This window comes from Urocitellus parryii, chromosome 10 (assembly GCF_045843805.1).
Source record: "Urocitellus parryii isolate mUroPar1 chromosome 10, mUroPar1.hap1, whole genome shotgun sequence".
Classification (NCBI taxonomy): domain Eukaryota; kingdom Metazoa; phylum Chordata; class Mammalia; order Rodentia; family Sciuridae; genus Urocitellus; species Urocitellus parryii.
In genome coordinates this window covers 70,120,423-70,147,180 of record NC_135540.1, presented here as the reverse complement: position 1 = coordinate 70,147,180, position 26,758 = coordinate 70,120,423, and the positions used below count along the sequence as shown (strand labels likewise).

The window sequence follows — 26,758 nt, the reverse complement described above, 5'->3', positions numbered from 1 at the left end:
GAGCTCAATGCTGTTTTTTTTTTTTAATTTCAACTCTTGAAATATTTTTAATTCTAAGATAGCTAAATAGAACATTGAGTCCCATAGAGAGCCAACTTGACCTACATGGTTCAAAGTTCTGAGTTTACTCATTTATCAAATCATATATTTGATAAGTTGTTTTTGGAGCCCTTTTTAATTACAAGGCACAGTATTAGGCTTTGGAACATAGGTATTATGCAACAGATGTCATCTTCAGTTAGAAATCACCTATTTTTAGTACAGACCATCTGGCTTATATCTGTCCAGTAGTTCCACTTTATTCCTGGTGGGCATGTTATGTTAGGTACAGTAAGAGATTAACAGCAAAAAAAGAAAATTTATAACCATATATTGTGTTAACAGTTGTTTAAAATGTATAAATTGTTCTCTTCTGGAATTTTCCTTTTAATATTTTAAGACCTCATTTAAAAACCTCAGAAAAACCTCAGAAAGTGAAAGTATGGGTATGGGGGGACTACTGTATAAATCTATATAATAGTTTTGATTACATTGTTAGTTATGAATCTGTATTTCCACCATGACTTGTAGAAAAATCTCTTTTTCTTGTAATACACTGAGGAATCAAGATTTATATCCATGGGTGAAATTCACAGATGGAATTTTATATCTGTGATTGGCAGTCTAAATGAGATTCAGGGTCAGACACACAACACCGTTGGCAGAGATAAAGAATCAAATGAAAAGTTGGGGAATAATGGCCAGTTGTGCTTATCATTCTCTTCTCCTCTGCTTTCAGGCAGAAATGCCAGCTCTAGAGGCTGTCACTCATTCTCATTACTAGAGCTGTTTCTGCCTGGGCTGGGAGTGACACAGCAGGATATTGCTGTCTGAATTGCTAAGCATCCTCCAGGCAAAGACAATAATTAAAATATTCTGATTTCAAAATGGTAGTTGTTTTTGCTCAGAACTGTGGTGTAAGTGAATAAGAATACAGAATAGATTCTTAGTTCTTACTGTGCCATGCCAAATGAAGCATCTTTTTATGTCGCCATTTAGTTATTTCTGCCACTTACATGTCAGACAGCCATGCATATGCATATTAATATGTAGTCTATTTACATACATGGAAGTATATAATTCTAATGTGTATGTTATGTGTATATGTATCAAAGAATGATTTTTTAAAAAAAATTTCTTGTTGTTATTGACTGATTATTTCCAAACATTTATTAAATATAATAGCTCTGAGGTAATTTTTAATGTAATGTGTCTCTTTTGCATTGGAAAAATGGGAGAAAAACAAAAAAAAAGATGCAATTAATATTTATAGAATTTCTATTTTAGACTTACATGGTGTTAGTATTTCTGCATACTTTATTCTGTTCAATTCTCACAAAAACTGACTATGTAGGGATTATTACTTCTAAAGTATTTTTAAGACATTTGAGTTTTCAGAAGTTATGTAATTCCCCAGAGGTCAAACATCTAGTATAAGATAGAACTGCAGATGCTGGGTTTGCTGATTCCTGTCTATGGTTTTTCAGATTCAAGTTGCTTAAAATAATGATTGAGATATAAGAAGATCATTGTTTCCCTAATAGTGAGATTTTCTCTCTGATGTGAGAAGGCTAGTCTTGTGTATTTAAGAGAATTGTCAACATTAAGAAACCGATTTACTGTGGTTCCTTTTGGAATCTTTCCCTGTTCCCATCTATTTGTATTAAAATGTAAAATGTCAACTCTAGTGCACAACTAGTTGGCTGCAAGTTACTGAATTTCCTTGACTTTATACCTCTTTTACAATTTATATTAGTGCTAAAATAGCAGTACTTCTCAACCGAGGGAAACAAGTGGACATATCCCTACAGAATTCAGGTCACATACTCTTGCTATATACATTTTGCCTTCAGAGTTATTCGGGAATTAGGTTAAGTGTGAAAGGGTAGGGAACAGGGGTGTCTACTGTCAATTTGTGCCTGCAAGCCCCTCCCTCAATGGTATTCAAATCCACTTACAAACAAACACTATCTTAACCAAACAAAATACTTGAATATGAATTAATCCAACCCAAGGCTGCAAGTTTAAAACTCTTAGTTTTAAACTTGAAAATTAAATGTCAATAGCTATTTGAGCATCTGAGAAATCAATATGATATTAACATTATCAGATTTTAGCTAGTTACTATTCCATTTCTTTAATCATTCTATTTGTGGAACAACACTATTTTCAGAGAGTGAAGCAGTGCCATCACTGTATTTGTTTTCAGCAACAATCCTTTCATATAAAACAAGGTTATAAGGACAATCATGCCTCAAGACCACTTTCAAGATCAGAAGTGATTGTCCCTGTTTTATAAAGGAGAAGTCTAGGTTACCATTCAATACACAATAAGAGATTTCTAAGAAATTAAATTCCAAGCTTTGGTAGTCTAGCACTTCAAAGTTGATATTTTGGGGGTTTTAAATACATGAATTATTTGGAGGAAAATAAGAGAAACCAAGGACATGTACAGGGAGGCACAACCGGGGGGTTCCAAAATCTCACTCTCAAGTATGAGTGCCATCAGAGTGTTGAATTGGCCTTCGTTGCTGGCCAGCCATGTGTCTTCTTTCTCTTCATTATTTCTTTGCCCTCCTGAATGTGTGACCTGGAGGAATGAGATTTCTCATATAGAAGGGAGGCATGCGGAGCCTGGCACGGGTGGTGCATGCCTGTAATCCCAAGTGATTGGGAGGCTGAGGCAGGAGGATTGTGAATTCAAAGCCAGCTTTAGCAAAGCGAGGCACTAAGCAACTCAGTGAGACCCTGTCTCTAAATAAAATACAAAATAGGGTTGAGAATGTGGCTCAGTGGTTGAGTGCCCCTTAGCTCAAACCTGGTACTCCCCCCACCCCACTTCACCCCTGCAAAAAGAAAGGAGGTGTCGGGGGAGGAGCTCTGGATCCAGTGTTGTTGAGTCTCTCATACTCAACCATGACGTCCTAATGGCCTGGCCATGTGTTCAGTGAATCCTGCAGTGTGCAGCCCCTGCTGCAAACGAAAATCCAAGCTCTGGGGACCACTATTCCATCTTCTCCCTCTTTCATTATGTTTCTACAGTTCCTCCCTATTCAGCAGCTGTGTGAATAGATTGGATTATGAGTTAATTCAGGCCTATGGGTTGTTGCTAGGACAAAAAAACCCAGGCTTTGTTTAGGAAATGACATTTGTTCTCTAGCTTTCTCCTGGAAACATTAGAGCCTTTCCTTTTTAAGCAGTTTTCTTCCCTCGTTTGGAAACTATGGTAAATATTTTCAAGTCACTGGGTAGGACCTAGTGCTGACTGTATTAGGCACAGTCTGTGTTTCAGGGACTCCCTAGGAGGCTAATGATGAGGAATCTTTGGATGAATCTTTAACTGAATGTGCTCATGTGTTTTTACAGGAGGTGATCGGGATCGGATGACAGCAAATCATGAGAGCTACCTCCTCATGGCGAGCACCCAGAATGATATGGAAGACTGGGTGAAGTCCATCCGCCGAGTCATATGGGGACCTTTTGGAGGAGGTGAGCATATTTTAAAGTCATAGAAAATCAGAAAGTTAGACCCGACTCATTCTTTCCTTTCCTCTGGCTAATGTTACAATCAGCTCCTAAATTCAAATGGGTGAATGTTAAAATCAGTAGTGAATTATTTAACCTGATTGTCAGACACATATATATTAACTCTTACAGTTTTAATTCAGGTCCCATATCATTAATAACCAACTTCTTCCCTGAATACATTGAATTTTAAAAATGAATGAAGAAGCTTTTTCTTTTCTTGGTTTCGAATTTTTCCATTTTACTAATGGTAAACAGTAGGGCTGGGAATGTGGCTCAGGCGGTAGCGCACTCACCTGGCATGCGTGCAGCCGGGTTCGATCCTCAGCACCAAATACCAACAAAGAAGTTGTGTCCGTCGAGAACTAAAAAATAAATATTAAAAATTCTCTCTCTCTCTCTCTCCTCTCTCACTCTCTTTAAAAAAAAAACTAATGGTAAACAGTAATAGGAAACATATGATAAATGTACATTAGTTAAGAACATCTAGCTATCAAGCAAAATTTGACTTATATCTTTGGAAAAAAATCCCAATTCCCAGATGCTCAATAGCATCAAAACAGAATGCCAAATCTTTTGATGAAAATCTGATGAGTGTTGGAGTTTCAAAAAAAAATTCTTTGAATTATATAGATATGTGTAGATTTATAGTAAGTTTGTTTAAAAAAAAATCTTAATACACTGTTGAGAATGCATCATATAAAGAATAAGCTAAAAGTTACTATGAATAGAACAAAATAGAGGAAGAAAAGATAAAAGATATGATTTTGATCTAGTGAGAAATATAAACTAGAATGATATAAACCAAAATTATTGAAATAAAAATTTCAATAAATGGAACCAAAAAATGATACAAAAATATCTACAATGACATGTATTTTCAAGAATGTAAAGCCTAATTCTTTTGTTAATATTGTTAAAAATAGTTTTAAATGAAACTAATTTTTAAATTGCTTTCACATTTAAGAAAGCAATTATAATTCCCATATTTATTTTATAGTCTCTTGTGTACTGATAGCACCTGAATTCACAAAGTGAATTTTCTCCCTACACATGTAGCTGATGCTTCTTAAGCTGAGTCAGCATTTTATTTTAGAATAATTTTTAAACCTCAGTTGAAGAAGTTGAAATGTTGGTTGAGTTAAAATAGCAAGTATTGGGCTATGGTTGTAGCTCAGTGGTAGAGTGCATTCTTAGTATATGATAGGTCATGGATTTGATTCCAGCTCCACCAAGAAAGCAAACAAAACAGGGAGATTAAAACAGAAAGATTCACTGAAGACATTAATTGAAGACTAGATTAATGATACGATTCCTAAATTTGTCTACTTTTTAGTAGTGTCTTCTGTTAGGAAAGTGGAAGTTTCCTAAGCAGAGTGATCATTCATTCCAGCTTGCCTGGTAACAGTCTGGTTTACAGCTACCAGACCAGGCTAATTATGCACAGTGTTAGCTTTCACTGGCTCAGTGTCCTAACTTGTATGACGATTTATGTAGCCACCCCATTCATAACCTAAAATGGCAAGTGACCATGTCAAACACTGGAAAAGACTCACAGGCTGAGCCCCCAGCCCAATGTTGTAGCAGAGGATTCCTCATGGCATAAGTAAGAGACATGAACACAACTGGTATAAATTTGCTAGCACCTCCAGGGTTAGAAATTTCTGGGGGCCGTGAGGATGTATCTTTTTAAAGTTCCTATTATTTTTAAAGAACCTCTTGTCCCCTCTGTCATCAGATTTCTGGGGCTCTTAAGTTCAGGAGGAACCTTAATATCTGTTGAAGGAACATTTTTATTGAGGAATTATTCCCATCAAGTATATTATTTTCAAGAGAAATGAATGAGATCCTGTTAGCTTCTCCAAAATCAGTGGCCATAGGTGGTACCATCAGCCCAGAATTCTCAGAAATAATCCCAGTAAGACTGAGGTGAGAGCTATCTATGAATCTTTTTTTTTTTTAAGAGAGAGTGAGAGAGGAGAGAGAGAGAGAGAGAGAGAGAGAGAGAGAGAGAGAGAGAGAGAGAATTTTTAATATTTATTTTTTAGTTCTCGGCGGACACAACATCTTTGTTGGTATGTGGTGCTGAGGATCGAACCCGGGCCGCACGCATGCCAGGCGAGCGCGCTACCGCTTGAGCCACATCCCCAGCCCAATGAATCTTTAATTCTTTGTACCTGGAAGTGATATTCTAGTAGTCAATGAATTTATATATTTTATCCTATGGAATAATGTACTTCAGGGGTTTTACAAATAGATTTGGGTTTATTTTTAAGAGATGTATTTTTGTACAGAGCACTCATAATAGAAACAATACTCCAAAGAATAAATCTTCCCTGGCTATCTTTATTTAACTGAAGAGTGTTAGGAGATTGCAAGGCAAGCTTTTAAGGTACTCATTTAATTTGCAAGAAATCTTTTGTGATTCCTCTGAGTATAGGATTTTTAAAAAATTAATACATGATTCAACACCAACAGAATTTCAACTCTGATATATTGCAAACTAACACCCATTGTCTTAGTTTTAAATGTTCATATTAATATTAATTAGTTCTGTGCTCAATTAATTAAAATTTAAAGATATAAGTTTGAGTTTTAAACAAAAAATGTATGTGACTAAAAATTTTATCTTATATGAGATTCTACTTAATGTTTCATGAAACATGTTAGAATATTTTGAAACCAGTGTTTTTATTTCTTTTCTTCTGTCCCACATTTTGTGGGTCACACTATGAGTAACAGAACCAGGAAGAAAACCCATGTCTTCCTCTGCTTTAAAGCACACTAGTGTGATCTATTTTGTGTGTCCCACAATTGCAGGTCCGTGGCTTAGGGGTAGTATATTCTTCAGTATATGAAAAATGAAAGTTTTTAAAAGTAGGGTCATTAATAAGTAAGAGACATGAACACATATTTGAGTCTTTCAAATATGCATGAATTGACAACATCAAGAAAATAGAAAAAAATAAAAGGGAGAAAGCATCCACATGTTCGTGCATGGAAGAATGGATAAACAAAATGTGTTACAGACATGTTCCGCAAAGTAGATACTGGAGTCAATGATGGGCCACATATACGATGGCGGTCCTATAAGAGGATATCAACTTAGTGACATCACAGCCATCTTAGTTTAAGTCCACTCTATGATGGTTGCCTGACAAAATTGCCTAGCAACACATTTCTCAGTACATATGTCCACTGTGAAGCAATGCATGACTGCACATTTAGAGAATGGATTATTACTCATCACAAAAGAAGTGAATCACAAGTACATGCTACAACAAGAATGAGTCTTGAAAACATTATGCTAAGTTAAAGAAGTCAGTCACAAATGACCATTGATTATATGATTTCTTTCATGTGAAAGTATAAAATGGAAAATAGAGTCATGGTTGCTTAGGGATCAGATGGAAAGCTAGGTTGGAGGGGAGTGATAGTCAAAATATATTCGGTTACTTGTTGAAAAGGTGAAAATGTTCTAGAATTGACTGTGGTGATGGTTGCACATATTCTGTGAAAATACTAAAAACTCTATTGAATCGCATATTTTAAATGATTTTGTGGTATGTGAACCGTATCTCAACAAAACTGTTAAAAAGTATCTGAATTGCCTTACTTGCCTTTCAAAAGAGAACATATTTTGCTCCCTGTCTTAATTAGAGACTCAGACTTTTTTGTCCTAAATAAAGATTTCTTGGCTTCCACTCTCCTTCCTGCCTCTCAAACTATGGTGGTCATTGTTCTGCTGGCATCCATAAAGACATATGGAAGAAAAGGTGACACATCACCCTTGAGTACATTGTAAATGTTTCTGTTATAGCACTGGCATTTCACTGTGGCAGTTTCATAATTTGTGTCTTTGAAAAATTAAAGTTTTTTATGAGGTGCTTAGGCTTCTCTTTGTCTAGTTTGCATATGCATGCAAAATATTCTCTGACATAACAGTAATGAACATCTGATTAAAATATAGGAAACACATGTTGAAGGGCACCAAGGTTGTTTTCATAGGTTGGCTATTGTGGACTGAGCTGCTATAAACATTGATATGGCTGTGTCACTGTAATATGCTGATTTTAAGTCCTTTGGGTATAAACCAAGGAGTGGAATAGCTGGGTTAAATGGTGGTTCCATTCCAAGCTGTCTGAGGAATCTCCGTTTCTAGAGTGGTTGTACCAATTTGCAGTCCCACCAGCAATGTATGAGTGTATCTTTTCCCTCACATCATTGTCAACATTTATTGTTATTTGTATTCTTGATAATTGCCATCCTGACCGAAGTGAGATGAAATCTCAGTGTAATTTCCTGAGGACCTTGCCTAGCACTTCACTCTTGTAGAAATGTAAAACTGTGTAGTAAAAATCACAAAATACAGGATTTTATGATAGGCCTTACCTTTTTAAAATTTTTTTATATTACATCAGAATGCATTACAATTCATATTACACATATGGAGCACATTTCTTCATATTCTCTGGTTCTATACAAAGTATATTCATACCATTCGTGTCTTCATACATGTACTTAGGAAAATGATGTCCATCTCATTCCACCATCTTTTTTACACCCCTTACCCTCTCCATTCCCCTCCCTCCCCTTTGCCCTATCTAGAGTTTCTCTAATCTTCACATGGTCTCCCTCACAACCTCAGTATGAATCAGCCTCCTTATATCAGAGAAAACATTCCGCATTTGTTTTGGGGGGGATTGGCTAACTCACTTAGCATTATATTCTCCAACTCCATTCATTTACCTGCAAATGCCATGATTTTATTCTTTTAATGCTGAGTAATGTTCCATTACTTATATATATGTATATGTAATGGAACATTACTCATTACTTTGCTGTGTGTGTGTGTGTGTGTGTGTATATATATACACACACACGTCAAAGTTTCCCTATCCATTCATCTACTGATGGACATCTAGGTCGGTTCCACAGTTTAGCTATTGTGAATTGTGCTTCAATAAACATTGATGTGGCTGTTGTCCCTGTAGTACGAGGTTTTTAAGTTCTTTGGGTATAGACCGAGGAGTTGGATAACTGGGTCAAATGATGGTTCCATTCCAAGTTTTCCAAAGAATCTCCATACTGCTTTCCATATTGCCTGCACCATTTTGCAGTCCCACTAGCAATGTATGAGTGTGCCTTTTCCCCCACATCCTTGCCAACACTTAATGTTGTTTGTATTCTTAATAGCTGCCTTTCTGACTAGATTGAGATGAAATTCTACTTTTGATTTGCATTTCTCTAATAGCTAGAGATGTAGAACATTTCTTCATGTATTTGTTGATTGATTATATATCATCTTCTGAGAGTATCTGTTCGTTCCTTGGCCCATTTATTAATTGGGTTATTTGTTATTTTGGTGCTTAGCTTTTTGAGTTCTTTATATACCCAAGAGATTAGTGCTGTATCTGATGTGCAAGTGGAAAATATTTGCTTCCAAGCTGTAGGCTCTCTATTCACCTCACTGATTATTTCTTTTGCTGAGAAGAAGATTTTTACTTTGAATCCATCCCATTTATTAATTCTTGATTTTAATTCTTGCACTACAGGAGTCTCATTAAGGAAGTAGGGGCCTAATCTGATATGATGGAGATTGGAGCCTACTTTTTCTTCTATTAGATGCAGGGTCATTGTTTTAACCTAGGTCTTTGATCCACTTTGAATTGAATTTTGGACATGGTAAGAGAAATTGTGCTTAATTTCATTTTGCTGCATGTGTATTTCCAGTTTTCCCTCCACCCTTTGTTGAAGAGGCTGTTTTCTCCAATATATGTTTTTGGCGCCTTTGTCTGATATAAGATAACTGTAATTATGTGGGTTAGTCTCTGTGTCCTCTATTCTATGCCATTGGTCTACCAACCAATTTTGGTGCCAAAACCATGCTGTTTTTGTTACTATTGCTCTGTAATGTAATTTAAGGTCTGGTATAGTGATGCCACCTGCTTTACTCTTCTTGCTAAGGATTGCTTTAGCTATTCTGGGTCTCTTATTTTTCCATATGAATTTCATGACTGCTTTTTCTATTTCTATGAGGAATGTCATTGGAATTTTGATTGGAATTGCCTTACATCTGTAGAGTGCTTTTGGTAGTATGGTCATTTTGATAATATTAATTCTGATAGGTCTTTTTTTTCTTCAAGTATAACAAATTTATAATAAGCATTCAGATGTGGGAGGAGAATTAATGGAAATGTGGAAAGTAGACATTTCCTCTTAATTCCTTAGCCTAATAACTGAATCTAGATACCTCAACTTTGTGCTATCTGCTGAAAACCACTATAAACAGTTGTTTCCCTGTTAACAATGCTAAGAAGCCTGTGGGGTCTGCTCAAAAGTAAATCTAAATATTAGGATGTCGAAACATTTATTTAGCTTTGGAAACATTGATTAGTATTTTTTGTTGTTGTTTTTGCTGTTATTATTGTTGTTGTTTGCTATTTGTTCATTTGTAAACTGGGTTTCTTTCCAATTGTTTTTGTGGCAGTGTTCTTGGATGTGCTTAGCCCAAGATCAGAGGAGTGTGAAAATCCACTAATTGCTCATTAAAGCTTAATGTTTAGACATACTTTAGCTACTCACAAAATTAGTTTTTTCTTCTGTATATTTCTGTCTCAGTATGTAAAGAATTGAGTTAAAGTTCTGGCTATAAAGTAAAATTATTCTTTTAATATTCTCTTAATAACTTCCATGATGCATAATCAGTGTATGTGGAGGCAGGGCTTAGTTCAGTGGCAGTGTGGACTTGCTCAGACACAGGCCAGCTGTGTGATCTTAGAAATCTGGTTTTACTTCTCTTGCCTTTAGTTTCCAATCAAATTTTAGTTTAGTAATTCCAATCAAAATTTAGTTTAGTGACATAAGAATACTGGAAAAAAATCGTATTACCATTCCAGTTCCAAAATCTTGTGGTGACAAGTGTTCTCTTCACACCAGTGCACAGGTGCCTGGGTTTTCCTTTGGGTTCAGATACTCTCAGGTGAACACTGCATCTGCTTCAGTGGTACCAAGTTACACTTATTGGACCTGCTAAATGACAGTCTCACCCACCTGGGTTGCAAGTAAGAGCAGTGATGTGATTAATGAGAGTTACTTGTTAGCACCCCTCAGTTTTGAGAAGCTCTGATTGAATGCCCAGGCAGGAGAAAAGAGGCCTTGGGGGTCATTTGGGGTTAAAGCACCAACATTCCAAATCTGCTTATGGAACAGCCAGGTGGATGAATGATTAACCCAACAAGTCAATTATTCAGTGAGTAGGACTGAAAGGATTGGTGAATGTGGGGGTTGGGTAGAGAGGCTGTATGCAGGAACATGGGGGAAGGTTGAAATTTGAATTGATTTTCAAACCATAACCAGAGAAATTTATATTTGTGTATTAGTATGCACACATACATAAGTTGACTTGTTTTGTGGTTATACCTACAGACTCTTAGCTAGTGGATTTAATTTTATTTTATAGACACTGATATACATAGACATGTATGTAATATGTGTGTTTTAAGGATATCCACCTTACATTAGCACTCACACTTGCAAATTGATTTAACCATACAATATCTGAGAAGATGTCAATCTTGTGCAGGAAAAAAATAAATACATGTAGAACAGAGGGATCGAAAGGTTTACCCCTAGGGAGAGTTTGGTGCTCTGTGATTTCTGGAGGGTTGAACCAGCCAGCTGTAGAGCTGCTGCACAAGACAGGAGCCCAGCCAAGAGGTCAATGCAAAGTCAAAACAGGAGGAAAGGGGTGCGATTCGATTTGCATTGCAGTGTGGCAGCTTCCCTCCTCCCCTCATGTTGTGACTGCACCTGCTACATGTGACCAGCGGGCACTGAAGGCAGCAGCAGCCACAGCTGTGACGAGGCAGCCGCAGCCCTGCCAGTGCCCGCCCAGCTCTCATTGAGAAAAGGGGAGACGGAGCTGGAGGAGGGGGAGGAGAAGCTCCCTGCAAAGCCTCCGCCTCCCTGCACAGCCAGGAGCCTCCTGGAATGGGCACTGGACTGTTCTGACATGGTGATTCCTTGGGGAGCTGGAAGACAGAAGGGAAAAGGGAGCAGCCTGCAGAGAGCATCAGAGGATGAGGGGTGCTATAAAAGGAACAGGGGAGTTCTGTGCGAGGGATATTTCATGCACTGAAATGCTTTTTGGAGAAGGTACCATGATTTTCCTCCCTCTGTGCTCAGATGAAAGGAGCCAACAAGGACTGTCCTGAAGTATTCCTGAGGGGCCTTTTTTGTCATTGTTCCTCTTTCCCCTTGCACAGGGCTATTTGCTGACCTTTCCAGAGGAATCTCAGTCCAGCTGAGAAGATAGTTCTTAATAAAACAAAACAAAACACAACACTCCCTGCTGTTTGGATGGGGGTATACTTTGCTGCAGTTATTTGCCTGTGACATTTTGGAATGTCTGCAGATATTGGAAAAAAAAAAAAAACTATCTTTAAAACTCCTTGGATTAGGCAAAAGAAAAGGAAGGGGTTTTTTGTTTTGTTTTGTTTGTTGTTGTTTTTTGCCAAAAAGGAGTAAGGGCAAGTTGGTAACTTATTCTTAACCCAGGACCTGGATGATCAAAACCTTGGAGTTCTAGGAATCAGCACTTCAAACCTAACAAACATGAGAAGGAGTGGCTGTGAGTTTCCACACAGAGGCAGGTTTTAAAGAAGCCTGAACGGGTCTCAGAACTTGGGGCCTGTATGATGCCTGAAGACCGAAATTCTGGGGTGCGCCCCTCAGGTGCCTTAGCATCGACTCCGTTCATCCCTAAAGCCACATACAGAAGAATCAAACGGTGTTTTAGTTTTCGGAAAGGTAGGTAGATGATATGCTAATGTTCTTTTCATAAATAAACATATATTCTCTCATGCTGTAAATCCGTTTATGCTCAGATAAAATGGGATTTGTGAAAGCAAGAGCTTAGAACTGTATGCGAGTAACTTGGGTGTTTCCTATACTTATTTTTCAAGGCTCATATTGATCTGTTTATTACTGTCTGTGAGTGGGCAGGGTAGGTGTGGCTTAAAGAACGGTGGTCCTATAAGGATCACGTTGAATGACAGGGGACTAAACAAGCTGGACTCACTGTCCTGAAAGGAGGGGCCAGAGCTCTCCTGGGCCCTTCTCAGACCCAAATCAAGCAGCCATTCTGACCTCTTGAGACAGGTCCCTTGTAAATCCCTGTTCTGTGCCCCACAACTTTAGATTTGGTTCTAGCTGCCTGTGTTTGCCTCGTCTCCTCTGCTGAGATGATTTTGATAATCAGATTATCTGTGGTAACCCCTTTTCAGGGGGCTTCCAACTGTATCAATTAATATTGGCTAGAAATAAGAACCACCTTGCCTTTCCAAATGCCTCATAAGACGACGTTGGTAAAGTGCAAAGATACGAGCTGTCAAGAGCAGGGTGGGCCATCCTAACAACTAATGATCAATCAAAGAAACTGAGACATTTCAGAATTGACTGAGTTTGAGAGGGTTAAAAGGTGCAGCAAAAGTACAAGGAAATGTTTTAAGAAAAGGTTTTCATATAAAAATATTTTAAAACTTTCTTTTGCCTTAAAATGAGCTGTTTAAATAGAAACCAAGTAATTAGAATCTTAATGTGAAGCTTAGTGAACCAATAATTTAGTCAGGAGCTGAGTTGAATGACGTTCTCCCTTTTTTCTTTGATCTACCACCTTTTAGTTAATCTTCCTTACCTAGGAGCCAACAAGAAGATAAGGCAGCAAAATAAGAAAAGTCAAATATACAAAATATAGTAGAAACTTTTATTAATGAGACCCTGATACCTTCTGAACATTTCTCTTTAAGTAGTTAAGATCTGGCTATGACCATGTCATATGTTAGCAGCAAGGAATTCAGGAATCACATTTCTCTGACATCTACACAGAAAATTAAATGAGATACAAAGTTTTTATCTTATGTTTTATCGAGTTTGGGGAATTTCATGGATACTATCAGACTGTGTCATTGAAAGAGAATTTGACAATGACAGAGATTGAAAAGACTCAAGGACTAATTGCTTGAAGGACATTTCTCTTTTCATCTCTTTCCCATATATCTTAGCAGTAGCATGAGAAGTTTGGGAATTCTGAATTAACTTTGAAGGACAAAGTAAGGCATTTTTTACCTTTTTCACCTTCCCTCCTTCAGTGTACAGCAGGTCTGCAGGAATCCCTGTTCCCTTCTCCTCTTCCTATTTTCCTTAAATACCAGTGCCTGCATCCCCATGGGCTGGCACAGGGCAACAGGCACAGGAAAGAGCTGTCATCTATCATCTCCCAGGGGACTATTTTTAAAGTTTTTCCTTTCTCGGTAGTCTTAGTAGTTTGGGGAATGTTCGGCATTCGAGTCAGGGATTAAGAGGTGCTTCCTTTACCAATCTGTACTCTGCTTTCTGTCAGAACCAGAAAAAAAGAGACGATGCAGGGAGCCTTCAGCCTCTGTCTGGTGCCTTGGTTGCAGCTGTGACTGCAGTTCTGCAGTGGGGCTTGGGGAGGAAGGTGCCCATCTGCTGCTCTCCCTGTATGGCTGCCATGCGGTTTCTGTGCTGCACTCACATGTCATGGTGGCAGAGCATGAAACGCAGGCGGTTTACATTTCATCTTCATTGAAGGTTTGATGCTAAAAAGAATGAACTTCCCTCTTGTTCCTGGGTTCCCACACCATGTCATCCTTAAAAAGAGTGTGTCTTTTGTGTTATATTAAAACCTCTGGGTGCTCAAGTGTTCAGAGAAGTCGACCTGGGTTTCTGCACTCCTCTTGCATCTGCTTAAGTCGTTTCGAGCAAAGCAGGAAAGAGAGTGTGTGAAGCTAGGAAAAGTGCCCAGAGGGGAAAAATTTTGATGTAGCTGTTAGCTGTTTTTCCTGATATATATATATACATTTAGTCAAGAGGTGATTCCACATTTCTACTAGCTTTAGAAATGCCCTCAGAATGGGGGGTGGAGTTGGGTAAAGTTTCCAGAGCCCTCCCTGGTCACAGCAGAGCTGTCATGCTGTGCAAGCTGAAAAAATTCACTTCTCAGAGTGCCTTTCTCCCGAGACCTTTGCTGTCCTTTATTGCCCTTTTCATCTCTCTTTCTTTGTTCTGATACTAATTAAGGTCACTAAAAATGCTTTCTCAGTGGTTTTCAAACCCTAGTAGCCAAGAAACATCTATTAGGCAGGAAACTGGGGATTGTGGTAATTTGCATTTGTGTTCCGGGGAGAGAAAAATTGTGATGTGTTTTTTACCCCATTGGACATGAAACTCTAAATTTTTATTACCTCTTTAAGACTCATATCAGGAGAAAACTCTATGCTCTGGTTACCTGGGAACATATATAACACTGTGAGTCTTGGATACTTAGGTTCAACCATAATAGGCTAGAATGCTTGATTGTTATGATCCTGGAAAAACTAGAGTAAATTTCTAAACTGACTTTATCTTATTGTTTTCCCATGAGTTGCCCCTTTCTTGGAGATAAGTCATCAATTACCTGGGGGCTTTTCATTCACTATGGTCACCAAATGCTCACGCATCACTCCTTTATCCTTCCTTACATTCTATGAGCCCCATTTCTATTTCCTTTGCCTTAGTTCTCTCTGCCTTGATTGTTTCATGCGTGCAACTTTAACCTGAGCCGTGACTATTCAAGATAGCATTCATCCTCATGTCCAATCTACCACCAGTATTCTTGGCAAATTATTTCAATGCACACTCCATTTTATAAAGCATTGCTCAATTTGTAGTCCTAAAACATGTTGTCAAGCAACAATCCACAGCTCAAAAAGTTTTTATGAACCCCAAATGCCCAAAGGAGGAAATTCTATTTTGCCTAACAATCACTACCTGCTAACCCAATTCCAACTATTACCTGAAGTATGAATCCACTATTTCCCCAGACTGACCTACTGTTTTTCCCTACACACGTCTTGCACCACCTCTTTATCTGTTTTCTGTCCCCTCTGCTTTCTCCTCCTTTGTGCATCCAAATTTTACCCTTTGTTCAACATTTGCTTTCACTTCTTCCTCAAGACATTTCTGTTTATCAATAATGTTCCTTACTATCCAGCCCTTATATGTCATATAGGCTGCCTTTTTGCCATTGTATCCTTTTAGCACCTCACATGGCTATACACACACGAGTGCGCTCACGCGCGCGCACACACACACACACACACTTGTTTCTTTCCTCCCAAAGTGGAGTATAACAATAGGTCTATTCCATCAGGGATTCAAGATTGATAGCAAACACCTGATGTACAGTATTATTATCTATCTTTTCCTGCTAAGCCATAGGTACTAATGAATTAAAATAGAAGCTTCATAGTGGTGGTCGATAAGGCCAACATTCTCTTTAATATTTATTGTAGGCTGTTTGTGCTATAATTGTATTTATGGAAATTGATTTGTCCAACAAAATGCTACTATCCAAATTCATATAATTTTAAACCATGTAGTTAACAATTAGCTCATTTGTATATCAAAGTTTTGTTGAACTTCTACCAAATGATGCTGGGGCTAAGAAGATAAACAAAACAGGTTGCCACAAATCTATGAATTTATAGATTTGTTGAGGTTAAAGAAACATAAGCAAGTAATTACTTAGCTTGAGAAAAACACTACACCAAATTTTGTATGACATACTAGGTGTCCATGAACAAAAGACTGACCATAGGCTTATCTGGAAAGGTAGTGATTCACCTGAAGAACATGAAATTGGATTTTCTCCTATATGATCATGAAAGCATGCTCAGCACGCCTATGAGATCATGTCTGAATTGAACCAAGACATCGGGGTGGAACAAAGAAGATGTTAGAATTATATGTACCTAGACTCATAACCCAGATCTGCTTCTTTGGAGATGTGTGGCAGGTCACCTAGCAGCCTTGAATCTATTTTTCTGGTTGTAGAAGAGAGGCCCTTGGCTTGGTAAGTTAAATGTTGTCTCTAATTGCTCCACTAGCCTCAAACCTAGGCCACTAGGTCACTATGTTCATCTTATAACACTTTTCTTCATTTTTCCAGGTCTTTCCTTTTTTCCTTTTTTTCCCCCATTCCGCTTATGAAAAGAGTCAAAGTTTTACCAACCATTTCCCTGGTTATTATGACTCTTTCCTGCTTGGATTAAATCTTTTCTACTTACAGAAGTTTTTTTGGCCACATAGAAAACTGTTAACAGACTAAAGTGAGGTTTAACTGGTTTTATTTTTTTATTTTCTGTACTAAAAAGGATGTCTTATTTTGACTTGTGCATTTTCCAAGAGAGAATGTTCTTTAAAAATTCTTACAGTCATGGTGAAACCAATATTTATCCTGCTGGCAGAGCTGTGGTCAGTAGAAGGAAAAGCAAAGTGAATTCCTGGTATGGCCAACGTGTGATCTGTAGACAAGAAGGGACAAAAAAAAAAAGACATAATTATCAATAGCAGGGAATTTGAGCAACAACCAAGAAGTTTTTAATTTCTGGCTTTTCCTCAGTAAGCCCAGGACTCTTTTAGTTTTTGATTTTTACAGAAATTAACATCAGAACCAAAGAACTATTAAAGAGTTTCATGTTATAATAGAATTTTTCACTTATTTTCTAAAGTTGGGGAAATGAAAGTGTTTTGTTTTTATGCATTCATTATTCCACAAATATCTGCAGAGTACTTGTGCCTCATCCATCTTTATATTAATTCCAGGGATATGAACCAGAGGACTTCCCTATGGTAAATAGAGTACAGGATGATTATCCATAACATGAGAACACAAAATCAAATTCTACACCATGTAAACTTTGTTTAATGCACAAAATTACTGAAAAGATTGCATAACATTATTCTCAGGCTATGACTATAAAATGTAAATGGAATATGGGTGAATTTGGTGCTTAGACTTGGGTACCATTGACAAGATATCACATTTTATATATATATATATATATATATATATATATATATATATATATATATATATATGTATGTATGTCTGCAAATCCTCTAAAATCTTCCAAAATCTGAAATCTAAAACACTTCTGGTTCCAAACATCTCAGATAAGGGATCCTCTACCTATATAAGCCCTGGAGTTCTTTAGACCTGGAGCAACCCCATTTCAGGCCTGTGTCTGTGGTACTTTGGGAAATTTACCAAAACTTCTCTGAAGTTCATATGGCAGACTTAGAGTATATAACTTTTTAATATTATTTATAATAATCATGATAAGTATATAAATAATAATTATTTTATTAAAATAACTGTAGAAGAGTAATCCCCATATTTTTATACCAGGGATTGAATTCATGGGCACTTAAATATTGAGCCACATCCCCATCCCTATTTTGTATTTCCACCTCACTTTTGCTGATGCTGGCTTTGAATTTGCAATCCTCCTACCTCAGCCTCCCGAGCTACTAGGATTACAGGCATGTGCCAATATGCCCAGCAAGTAATTCTCTTTTGAAGATTGAAGGACTAGTCCAGTACAGATGGGCATCTAAATAAATAATTACAAAACAATGTGTTAAGAAATCAAAGAATAAAAATGTGAAGCTGATCTGGGGATTGAGGGAATGTCAGTAAGGACTTGACACAGGAGATGTTGTAAGTTGGATGAGGTTTCCTCGTCTGATTCATGAAGGCAGGAGCTACCTACACCAACAGGACATTAAGACATGATCTGCTCTATTTAGAAAACAACAAATAGTTCAGTATAGTTTGAGAACCTGTTGTTTGTGAGGATACAGCAAAAATGAAAGTGAATATGGTACAGTACTTGGCATACAACAGGTGCTACCTAAACATTTCTTGATTTAATGGCCAAAATCAGATTATGGCAACTTTATTTCATGAAGAAAGAGTTTGGCTGCAAAGATAGGCCAGTGTGGCAGCATTTTTCTGGGTTGAGATATCTGTTCTTCAAAAACTCATATAAAAAATATCATCTAATCACTTAGGCGGCAGCCAGGAGTTCGTAGGTAACTGTTATGATTTAGATTTGGAGTCCCCCAAACTCACATGTTAGAAGGGATATGATTGGGTTATTGCCTTAAACTAATCAGTGGATTGATCCCTGATGGGAGGCAGGTGAGGTGTGGCTGGAGGAAGTGGTCCACTGGGGGCATGGCTCTTGGGTATATATTTTGTATCTAGAGAGTGGAGAGTTTCTCTTTCTCTCTCTCTCTCTCTCTCTCTCTCTCTCTCTCTCTCTCTCTCTCTCTCTCTCTCCCTGATTTCTGATCACCATGTGAGCTGCTTCCCTCTGCCACACTCTTCTGCCATGATGTTCTGTCTCACCTCGGACCCTGAAGAATGAAACTGAGAACTCTGAAGCCATAAGTTCTCAAATAAAGTTTTCCTCCCCTAAAATTGTTCTGATCAGATCTTTTGGTCACAGTGGTGAAAAAGCTGACTGACACAGTATGGTTATGTAAATGGCATGAAAGGAAGAAGAATTTAGGTTGACTCTCAAATGGCAATGCAATGATGTGTGTGGACAGTTGGTACCAATAACCAACATTGAGACTGCAGGAATTAGAAAATATTTTAAAGAAAAAATGACTTAGCTTGTTTTAAAACATTGATGTATGAGAATGTTTTAATTATGTCCTTTTTGAAATGTTTAATGTACATTTAGAAATCTAATGTTAGAAATTATAACAATAGCCCAAATTAAGATACAAATCTGGGAACAATTTATATGCTGTGAGATTCAATGACTTCAGGAGAGAAATTGTACAAGGTGAAGTGAAAATAAGGCTGGGGAGAGAATTTAGATAATCCTTAAACTAGGTAGAGCTTAACTAAGTAGAGCTTAACTAATCTCTTAGAAGTCCTTACTAATTTTTTGCAAGACCAATCCTACTGGTCTCATCATTAAGCAAGAGACTGGGATCTTCTAAGAATCAAGAACTATGTAAATAGGAAGTGTCAGGAATAAGAGTGAGATTGAGAGTTTTAGGGGAAGTGAGGCATAAAGTAATAAAAAACACAAACATGGTTGTCAGTGATATGGCCATTAGGAAGTTGTTGGTGATGGTCAGAAAATGCCACTTAGTCGAATGACAGAATCAGTCAAATAATAATAGATTACAAATGGATAGAAAATGGTGATATGGAGCCAGAGTTATGCTTAACTAGGAATCAAGGAGCAAAGAGTATTGTTATGTACCTACAGGGCATGGAGTGTCCAAGAACATTTGGCTTTGTATTTGTTTATTTATTTTTAGAAAGGATGGAATTTGGATATATTAACCTGATCACACTCTCTAACCTGACAGGCTGCCCCAAGCTATTGGGTGCATGAATCATATGTTAAGGAGAAGTCTCACAGATCCTGAAGGTGTTAGGAATTTGTCTCACACACTCCAGATGAAAGAGCTTCCCACAGGTATAATAAATTCACCTGTGTGATTTACTTTTTCAGTCCAGCAAAAAGTCACTTCCTGGCTGATGTTTTATGGCACCATGTGCTTTCAGGGGAAGTATGCATGACATACCTTTGTCACCCAGAAATTCCAGGGACAGTACTGTCAGGGAGTGTGAAACCTCACCAGGAAGATAGATGGGCATAATTTGATTGTTTGCATAACCAACACCACAGGGAATAACTTTGCTAATAATCTACTAATCAATGTGTCCTTTCCCCATGCTGCTAGTTAGGGATAGCATAGGACCTTTGGGCTTTTCTGTTCATTTTAAAATTTGAAATTGCACTGCTCCTTCAAAGAAAATTTTAAATAAAGTGTTTTTTAAAATCATTTTTCTCCATTAATAACTTTCCTTACAAAGGATATTCTTATGGAGGAGGTTGACCCATTCCTACCACTGCCAGCCAGACACTCTGGGCACATTCTATTTGCAAGGCCTCAGAATTGGGAGTACACACCTCTTAAAAGTCTTTACTAATTTTTTGTAAGACCAATCCTACAGAAGAAAGCTATAATTTTCCATGGGAATTTCTAAACATATGTGCAAAGTCTCTACATGTTTTACCTTTCCTATATACTGTTGCTAAATAGGCATCAGCTTTACATAAATAAATTGTTTCCTTGGGCAGCATGGTCACAGAAGTGCCACAGATTTTTCCTTCTCCATTTTTTTCTTCTGATCTTTCCCTCAATTCACCTTTTCTCAGCATAGTGAGGGAAGGGGCTGAGATCAGAAAGCCAGAAAGTGGCAGGATTCTTCCTCCATCACTGTCTTCAGCCATTACATAACTACAGTGTGATTCTGAAATCCCACCACCATGAGCAAATCTTGGCCCCTCCAGTTACTAGCTGTGTGTTTCCTAGTTCAAGCTCCTTGGCTATGAAATTATAGTAAGGGTCCTGTGAACTCATGGGATGCTGTGAACTTTACCTGAGAGAAATGCAGGTGAACTACTGGTGGCATTCATGGTATAACTAAGTAGAGCTTAACTATTCTCATTTTTAAAAGAATAATAAAGGTAACTATTTAACTCATTTAAAGAATTTACTAATATTATAAATTACTAGAAAGTGACAGTTATAATTGAAAAAAGAACTTCAAAATATACTAGATAGCTATAATAATCAATACAGAATGGTATTAGGATAAAACAGACACCAAAGATCAATAGAGAGCCAAAGAGTCATTCCTTACAGCTACAGCCAACTGATTTTCAATACTAAGAACTTGCATTGGAGAAAGGACAATATTTTAAATAAAGATGACTGGGAAAATTGGATATCTGTATGCAAAAGGATGAAACTAGACCCTATTTTTTATCAGCTACAAAAATGAAATTAAACTCATTTGAAGACTTAAATGTGAGGTCCAAAATTATCAAACTTCAAGAAGAAAACATGGGGAAAACATTTTAGGGCAGTGGAATAGGCAAGAATTTTTTTGGATAAGACCTCAAAAGCACAAGATCCACAATGCAAAATAGATAAATGGGATTACATCAAGCTAAAATGTTCCTGCACAGCAAAGGGAATTAGAGTGAAGAAACAGCCTATAGAATAGAAGAATATATTTGCAAATTTGCAATTTGACTATATATTTGAAAAGATATTAATATCTAGAATATATAAGGAACCCAGATAACTAAATAGAAAAAAAAACTCATTAAAAGTTTGGCAATAGACACAAATAGACATTCCTAAAGAGAAGACATACAAATTACCAACATGTATGTGATAAAATGCTCTACATCACTAGTCATCTGGAAAATGCAAATCAAAACCACAATGAGACACTACACTTCAGTAAGAATGGCTATCATCAAAAAGACAAAAGATAACAAGAGGACATGGAGAAAAGGGAAACCCTTGTACACTGGCAGTGGGAATGTAAATTAGTACAGCCATTATGGAAAACAATAAGTAGGTGCCTCAAAAAATAAAAAATCAAATTACCACCATTCCCTCTGTTGGTATTTATATACTCAGAGGAAATGAAATCAGTATGCTGAGGAGACATCTGTACTTCCATGTTTATTCCAGCATTGTAAACAATAGACAAGAAATGGAAATAAACTAAGCATCCATGGACCAATGAATGGATAAAGAAAATGTAGTAAATATATACCACAGAATACTTTTTAGCAATAAAAAGAATGAAATCCTTTCCTTGACAACATGGATGAAAGTTAAGATTGTTATGTTAAGTGAAATAAGCAGGACACAGATAAACAAGTACCCTGTGATCACACAAGTGGAATCTAAAGGAGTTGATCTCATGGAAGTTGAGAATAGAATGGTTTATACCAGAGGGATGAAGAGAGGTTAATCAATAGCTGCAATGTTATAGTTAGCTAGGAGCAAGAAGTTCTGGTGTGCTGTTGCACGGTAGGATGACTATAGTAACAGTAATGTGCAGTACATTTCAAAAATCTAAAATAAAGGACTTTCAATGTTTTCACTAAAAGTAAGTGATAAATGTTTAAGGAAATAGATACATTTAATCTTATTTAAGCCTTAACACAATGTGTACTTGCTTTGAGTCCTCACAAGGTACCCCACAGATATGTATAGTTTTTAACATATCAATTAAAGGTTGAATAAAAATATATGTATCCAAGTGATGATTCCAAACCCTGGAGAGAAAACATGCCCTAATTCCTGGTCCTCCTAAAGTTCTTGTTGATACCTCTTTATCTCATACTTGCCTTGCTTTTTGTAGTAGTTGTTGTTATTACCACCCAGAACCTGTTACCTTTCTTTTGATAACTACATCTTGATTTCTCTTCAAGTTATACTTTTCCCACTCTTAGCTCATTAAGAACAAAAAACAGGGCTGGGCGCAGTGCCACATGCCTGTAATCCCAATGGCTCTGGAGGCTGAGGAAGAAGGATCACAAGTTCAAAGCCAGCCTCAGCCTCTCAAAATAAAAAAATAAAATGGGCTGAGGATGTGGCTCAGTGGTTTAGCACCCCTGGGTTCAATCTTCAGTACTAAGGAAGGAAGGAAGGAAAGAAAGAAAGACAGGAAACGGGAGATATTGGCAATTCTGGCTTTCTATTCCCCAAGTAAAATAAGCTTCCTAAAGGTACCATGATACTTCTTGGCAGCACCATTCCTTAACATCACCTCACTGTAGGAGAAGTGGGAGAAGTTATTTATTTTCCTACCTTCTCAAGTAGAGATGCCAAAAGAAAATAGGAGTGAGGCTGTTGAGTTACTGAATAATGTTTGATATGCCATTATCAAGGAACTGCTTATTCTAAAGTCTACAGGTTAAGCTCATTAAAGCTTTTACCTTGTCTAATCTTTGCTTTCCTTAAAAAAAATGTCCTTTACAAAATCTGTTTTGTATGTGCTTGAGTAATATTAGGTCACTCAACCTTGCTTCCTAAAAGAAATATATATGACTTCCTCTAGTACTAGATTGATACTAGGTATAGAACCATTTTGTTTGTTGTTATTGTATTTATCTAGGCTAAGAACATTCCCTTTGGTGGCAAGTCTTTATTGCTTAGACTATGATGGTTTGGCATTCCTGAATCCATAAATAAATTATTTGATAGGTGGAGAGGCAAAGCATCTCTAGTTGTTATAAATCCTTAACCTAATGACTGTTAAATAATTTCCCAAACATTTTGGAGGATTCCAAATTTCAACACATAGCATTTATTGTTCTCCGCTTTTTATGAAACTTATTAGATCATTAAAACTATTTAATGATATTCATTTCATGGGGAAAAGTTGAAGTAACACATTTGCCCCCATCTCACCTTTTCTCACAAGTTGAACATCTTTGCAAAGTTACTGCCTACTATTAATATATTTTAGAAGCATTGTCTCTTTATTAATGGGATACCAAGGGTAGAATACTCAGGCTGTTCAGTCCCAGGGTCGTACACCAAGGAATGCCTTGTTTGTAGATATTTTAAAGTCAGCAATAAAACTAAAAATCTGCCTGCTCTTTATTACAGACAAGGTAAATGATAACATATCCTCTGCCAGAGCAAACCACCATGACTCCACCTCACCACTTTTAGTATTCACCACTTCATAACTTAATTATCACCTTCCAAATAAATTAATAGCTTAATGTTGTAAGGAGTAAACATTGTCTGGAATATTTTATATGGCAGAACATTCCGTTTTTCTTTTCCTAGTGTTATCACTTTAATTACAGTCATGGCATTACAACTTGATTAAAAACAAAAAGAGAAAAGAGAAATGAACAGTGTTTGAACTACAAATTCAAATTGAGCATACAGACAAAACTGTAACCAAAGCCAAATTTGACTATTCAAAAAATTTCTCCATTTAGCTTTTAAATCCCTTCCTCAAAGAAAAAGAAACCCTCAAATTCAAATTACGTATATTATAGTTCTTACTTCAAAGTGAATATCCTGAACTTAGTATTTCTATGATGGCTTTGAGCTACAGATGGAGTACAGCAGAAAGGAGCAGCATTAGGAAAAGCATTTCCATTTGAAGAATTAAACATGAATTTGGTTGTATAATAATGTGAAATACAAATGTCCAGTGCTCACTAGCATGCTACTCTTTGTTTTTCCTGGATATTGAATTTTAAAACGAAATAAAATATGAAGAGATAAATTACTCAAATTCACTGTGATTCCTTATTTTTTCTAGGTATTTTTGGACAGAAACTAGAAGACACTGTCCGCTACGAGAAGAGATATGGGAACCGTCTGGCTCCAATGCTGGTGGAGCAGTGTGTGGACTTTATCCGACAAAGGGGGCTGAAAGAAGAGGGTCTCTTTCGCCTGCCAGGCCAAGCTAATCTTGTCAAGGAGCTCCAGGATGCCTTCGATTGTGGAGAGAAGCCATCTTTTGACAGGTATGCATCAAGGTTGTACGAACCGACCTTTATTGAGAAATTAGGCTGCCCTGAAAGGATGCACTAAGCTATAGCATAACTTTAATTGGTGTGGTAAGAATTTAAAAGATGAATTATTTGGTCACACAGTTTGGATTTCTTATTATTAAGTTACAAAGTAAAAAAAAAAAATGTGCCACTTTAGATGTCTTTCTCTTCCACATTTTTTTCTCCTTCTTAAAACATTTTTATTTGTTCTTTTCATTTGGTCCTAAACTAAAGCTAAATGAAACTTTTCCTTTTGAAAAAGTGAACTCGTGAAACAGGACTCCTCTCTTGTTTGGTGTTTTCATTTAATTCTTTCAGTTAAGGGATGTTAAAAGAACTGATAAGTAGAGGTTAGGTTGTTGGCAATGTAACTGAAAATAACTATTTTTAATGAAGATATAAACAGATGTTTTAAAATAAATGTGTTAATCTAGTATGGATTAAGAAGGAAACTAGGAGAAGTATAGCATGGTGAAACTCCCAAAATAATGGAAATTCCAAAAAAGAAAATAAAAAGCATCCCTAACTCCAAAAGTTAACAATCAATACTTTAAATATTTTATGATTTACCTCCTTCTCTTTCCTTTTAAAATTTTAGTAGAAAAAAAAGATTTTTAACTAACATTATTAAACATATATAGCAGAATTTTTTCCATATTAAAAGTTTTAAATGCCCTTTAATTCTAATATATTTTACTTAACATTTTATCAGTAGCAACTTATATAAGCCTCTTTTTCTAAAATCAAATATTTTACTCTACAGGTATATTATTTATAACCACTTCAATATTAATGGACATTTACTTGTGACTTTTTTCACTATTATAAATATTATTGTAGGAGATATACAATCACATAAGTATTTTCAATTTTTATGTTGTTTACTTAGGAGAGATTCTCAGTTTAGCATTTTGTGGGTAGGAATAATCTTTATACTCAAAAGTTAGAAATTGCCTGCTGTCACATTCAGGCTGCTCTAATAAAATGCCACAAACAGAGTGACTTATAAATACCAGAAATTCATTTCTTACAGTTGTGGAGGCTAGAATGTTCAGACATACCAGCAAATGATATGTCTGCTGAGGGCCTCCTGTCTGCCCCATAAATGACACCTTCTCTTAAATCTTCAGATGGTAGAAGGGATAAGGTAGCTCTGTGGAGTCTCTTGGATAATGTCGCTAGTACCATTCGTGAAGGCTCTACCATCAAGATTAAATCACCTAGAAATTCCCACTTCCTAATATCATCAGGATGATGATAAGTTTCCAACACATGCATTTATATAGAAGAAATGTTCAGACCATAGCACCACACTAAATATTACTTATCTTAAAAAGTGTAGAATTAGGATGTGAATAGATACTGCTCAACAGTATAAACAAGAAGATATTTGAAAACATGAGATGAAGGAAGCATCACTGTAAGTGTAGAATCTCCCTAATTCTAAATAATGACAATACTTGGTGCTGACAAGATACGCACTTGAGGTAGACACCCGAATGGCAAGAATCCAGATTTGCTTTATCTTTCTAAAATAATTTGATAATTCAAAGACCTTTTAAGCAGGAAATTCCATTTCTAGAAAAAAATAAGATATGTGAAGTGCAAAAATTTTGAGTGCAAAATTGTTTATGACAATTTTGATAATAACAAAAATTGACAACTCATTTATTTTCTCCCAAAGTGAGTACAGTTAATTCATTAATGGTGAATTTATATAATAAAGTATCACATACTTAAAGTTTTAGAAAAATGTGAATTAAATGATGTGTTAGGTTTTCATTACTATGACAAAATTCTGGAGGGAACCAACCTAAAAAGAGGAAAAGTTTTTTTTGGTTCACAGTTTTGCCAGTTTCAATCCATCATCAGTTGGTCTATTGTTTTATGGCTCATGGTAAAGCAGCACATTATGGTGGGGG

The 26,758-nt window shown here is 36.7% G+C and overlaps 1 protein-coding gene across 1 annotated transcript; it reads left to right on the top strand.

The window, feature by feature from the left end:
• Positions 1-481: 481 nt before the first annotated feature.
• LOC144257163 (rho GTPase-activating protein 24-like) lies at positions 482-24,876 on the top strand. The gene is made up of 3 exons (XM_077803124.1): positions 482-485; positions 3,406-3,528; positions 24,602-24,876. The coding sequence occupies exons 1-3, from the start codon at positions 482-484 to the stop codon at positions 24,874-24,876; spliced, it is 402 nt and encodes a 133-aa protein (XP_077659250.1).
• Positions 24,877-26,758: the final 1,882 nt, after the last annotated feature.

Bases quoted from the DNA above. Each gene is read 5' to 3' on its own strand.
- LOC144257163 (XM_077803124.1), top strand. The intron at 3,529-24,601 runs GTGAGCATATTT...TATTTTTTCTAG, and splicing joins ATGGGGACCTTTTGGAGGAG to GTATTTTTGGACAGAAACTA.